Genomic DNA, 4,059 nt, shown 5'->3' with positions numbered 1-4,059 from the left:
TATTGCTTTCTCAGCTTCTCCGCAGAGATCCGAAGGAACGATTCGTGAATTATGATGTATGCAGAAAAATCTAGTACCGCTATAAATATCTCGATCGCGAGAAGGCTTCTCATTCGAGTCACTTTCACGGGAACGCTGAATTTGGCGCACGGCGGTCTCATGGTGTTCTGTGTCGCGTTACATTCTTATAGGGTTTCACCTGGCGTATATGTCCCGTGCATATAACGGTACTGCTGTTACGTCACGAGCACACACCTGTCACATATGTAGCGAACAAAGGGTTGCACCACATAGCCCGATAAAATAATAATGCAGAAGGAGCGACTGTGCGCGCATCGCTAAATATCTGATTTCAGTAACGAGGAAACTTGGACAGTGTAAGACGAGTTTTTTTCATCAAAATCGTGTAAGACATTTCTGTTTTTTTTTAAATATTTTAAATATTATTTTTATTGTATGAGCAAATTAAAAATCAACTCATAAAGGTCAGTATTTATAGTCAGTTCTTATATTCAAGTTCTTGAGGTGTCACAAATCAGAGCACCGCATTAGCGGTGTCTTAAGACATTACTTAAATCTTGAAATAAGAATTATAAATACCGATTATAAATACCGGCCTAAATCAGTTTTGATCAAAATCGATTTTACTCTTCTATTGAAACTTCTAAGCACTTTTTTTAGATTAATAGATATTTAATTATAGTTTTGAAAAGTATTTAAATTGTGTTTAGAAAATTAATAGAAATGGTAAAATCGTTGCATGGAAAGAACAATTTTTTCGAAGTATTTAAAAATTCAACTAGATACAGATATGAAAATAATTTTGTCGATCCATCAAAATAATTGTGCAAGAATCTCAAGCATGAAAGTAATACTGCAAAAAATTTTGACATTATGGCAATCAGTTTGAGCATCTCACATAATTATTTTGATAGTCCAACAAAATTATTTTCAGATCTATGGCCGGTATTCATAGCTGATTCTTACATTTGAGACGATTTGAAGTTACAGTAAGAGTCTAAGAGCCAATTAGAGGGCTGAATTAGATTATCATAACACGTTATTTAAGACAGTCTTAAAATAAGAACGGATTAAGAATACTGTTCTCTCTGTGTCTAACTAAATTTTTAAATTAAACTTCAGCAAAATTAAATTAAACTAAACTTCAGCAAAATTTATGTGATATAAAAGATATAAAAGAAATTAATTCGAATTATGTAACATTTTGTTAAATGTGCATGCAGAGTAACAATGAATTTCTCACACAAAAATACCGTATTATTGATGGAATTTAACTATTAAGTGCGCAAACCGCAAAATATGCAATGTTTGCGGAAGTCTTTTTCTTCACTTGGCTAGGCGTGATTACGTAATCAATTTTCTGATTAGCAAAAGGAAATTAACAGTAATTATGCGTCGTTGATAAGAAATGAGGTCGCACGATTGCTTTCTCGTGCTTTTCGTGTTATTTCGATCTACATTTATATAACTCGTTGCATATTTTTCTTTTTTGTTTTTTCTGTCACTTTGCTCATATCCTCGTATCTTATGATGAAATTATTACATGTAATCGGATTAACGATATATATATATACTATATTTATGCGTTTAGCTTATAACGTAATATGATATTACCAGTTAAATAAAATAAAAAGAATATATTTCCGATTTATTATGATACTGTGCTATGTACTTTACTTATCAACTCTCGGGTTATCAGGAAATTGCTTTTTAAAATTAAAAACTAGTTCGTATCTGGATTCCACGTAAATCGTCATCTTTACGTACTTGAAAACAGGATCCTTTTCCTCGCATACGTTTAGATTCTACATGTCATTCTTCTTCTTTTTCTTCTTCTTCTTCTTCTCTCTCTCTCTCTCTCTCTCTCTGCCTCTCTGTCTTCCTCCTCTCTCTCTCTCTTAGATATCAGTCTCTTCATTTAGCTATTTCTCGGACTGTCAGATTGTACAGTTTCACGAGAGTTACGGACGCTTATATGTATGTGCATATGTAAATGCCGAAGTACACGTAAATACCGGATTTTACAGCGCACGTAAGTAGGTAGTTCTCTTCTTTTCTCTGTCAACAAGATCCTCGTCAGTTGGCGATTTAGGTCTCCGAAACGAGATGCTTGAAGTTTGGCCTGTTTGGAATAGATCGTCTGGCTTGGACTCACGATTTCCGCGATAGGGCACCACGATGCCGACGATGATTAATTTTCGAGGCCGCTTTCTCTTAATAGCCCGCCTTTCTATCGATGTACTTTTTTGGGACACCAGCAAGTCTGTCCAAAATTTCATTTCGTTACTTACGTGTGTCGAACGCGACGTCTACACCCGACTTTCTTCTGATACATTATTTGAAATATGATATCTGATATTAAGAGAAATGTACTCGTGGGAAATACAAAATCTGTTTTTTTTAAATAATAAAAAAACATCTCGATTATTGAGGAAAATTTATTTTTATAACGTTTTGAATATTAAAATCGTTTTTAACAATCGAATAAATGCATAAATAAATATTTTCCTAAATGAATATTGCGTGTTTTTTGTGTAGATATTAAATTATCATTAGGAACAGAATAATTTTAATCTGGAAAATCAATATTTCAAAATGCAGCTCTCTGTGATCAAATCGTCTCTATGATCGTCGTTAAGCATTTAGGATTAAAACTACAAAAACTACAAAAATATGTCCCACTATAATCATGTAAATATCCGGGTTAGTTCGGTCGACTATGAAATGTCGCGTCTCTGATTGAATTTTTCAGTTGTGGAAATTCAAGTAGAAGAATATAATTGGTTGATCGAATTTAGCCTGAATCGTGTGCAACATAAGGAACCCGACGGGATAACTACTGCCCGCAAACAGATAATGGAAATTTAGCAGAGCATCGACTAAACTTATACAAGCTCGTGATAGCACGACATCGTCCGACGAACGAGTCATCCAGACTAAATAGTCAATGAAGCAAAGCGACATTTCATAGTAACTGATTGGAAACTGTCCGTGAATTCTCTTTTTTTTTCAAACGTCTCATGACATGTTTCCTCGACACTTTTAATCCGATGTATTCGGTATAGCTACTCACGACACGTCGATCGAATGCATAAGGGACATCTCTCTGACGGAGATAAAAGGCCAACCGGGTGGTTAAAAATAAGAAGAAAAGAAAAATCTGAGGAAAAATCAGAGTGAAAAAATTCGATGAACGAAAGTAATTCGTCGGGTCTCTTTTTCTGGAGACTAAAAAAATGAAGAGAGGAAACAATCTATATCTTCCAAGGAATTTTAGAATATTGGCATAAGTTTTCGAGTGGAACTACTTATTCAAATGCGATTCAATGTCAAATAACATCATTCGATTATATATTTCATCTTATTTAATTCTGATGATCTTTATTCAAATATGGAGTTATGCCAATAAGAGCACCTTTCGACTAAATCAAATATTAGAGTGAGTTAGATAATATTAATTTTGATAATATTAATCTACTCGATAATACAATGCTTAATGTGTTATTACTTAAAAATTTAATACATTTTAAAAATTTAATATGACGTTTGATAAATTGCGATATTACAAAATAAAAAAATACTTTTTCATTGGAAGAGTCACAGACCAGAAGTACTCAGACTGCAGGATGAAAATACCCGAGGAGATCTGTCTACCGGAAATATTCGAGGCACACCATAATCTTCGCGCTCAGGAAATCAAACGTTGAGAAAAAGAAAAAAAGAAGCGTATGCGAAAGAGAACGCGTTCACTCGCACTTTCGCGTATTATCTACCGTATCGTTATTCCTCGGTGTACGCCAGCTACTATAAGCCATTTCCGGATGGACGAGTTAGCACCCATGCGGGTGAGAAATCTAGGTCAGACATCCATTGCTGCCGGTTAGCTTTCGAGTCCCGTTCTTATCGGTCGTGGCATTACGCAAATGCAGGTGAACGCAGTGCTCTCTCTCTCTCTCTCTCTCTCTCTCTCTCTCTCTCTCTCTCTCTACTCGTAGTATAGTAGTACGTAGTATACGTAGTAAGTATAGTAGTATAGTA

General features: G+C 34.7%; 1 protein-coding gene across 1 annotated transcript in view; it reads left to right on the top strand.

Moving 5' to 3' along the window:
• Positions 1-309: 309 nt before the first annotated feature.
• The window catches only part of LOC105624834, a 21,873-nt gene continuing 18,123 nt past the window's right edge, over positions 310-4,059 (top strand). The window contains 1 exon segment of the mRNA XM_012206186.1: positions 310-377. Within this exon segment, the coding sequence (XP_012061576.1) occupies positions 310-377 (68 nt within the window).

Source organism: Atta cephalotes (genome assembly GCF_000143395.1).
Source record: "Atta cephalotes unplaced genomic scaffold scaffold00090, whole genome shotgun sequence".
Classification (NCBI taxonomy): Eukaryota; Metazoa; Arthropoda; class Insecta; order Hymenoptera; family Formicidae; genus Atta; species Atta cephalotes.
The sequence above is the reverse complement of the archived record's forward strand: the minus strand, read 5'-3'. Positions and strand labels throughout refer to the sequence as shown.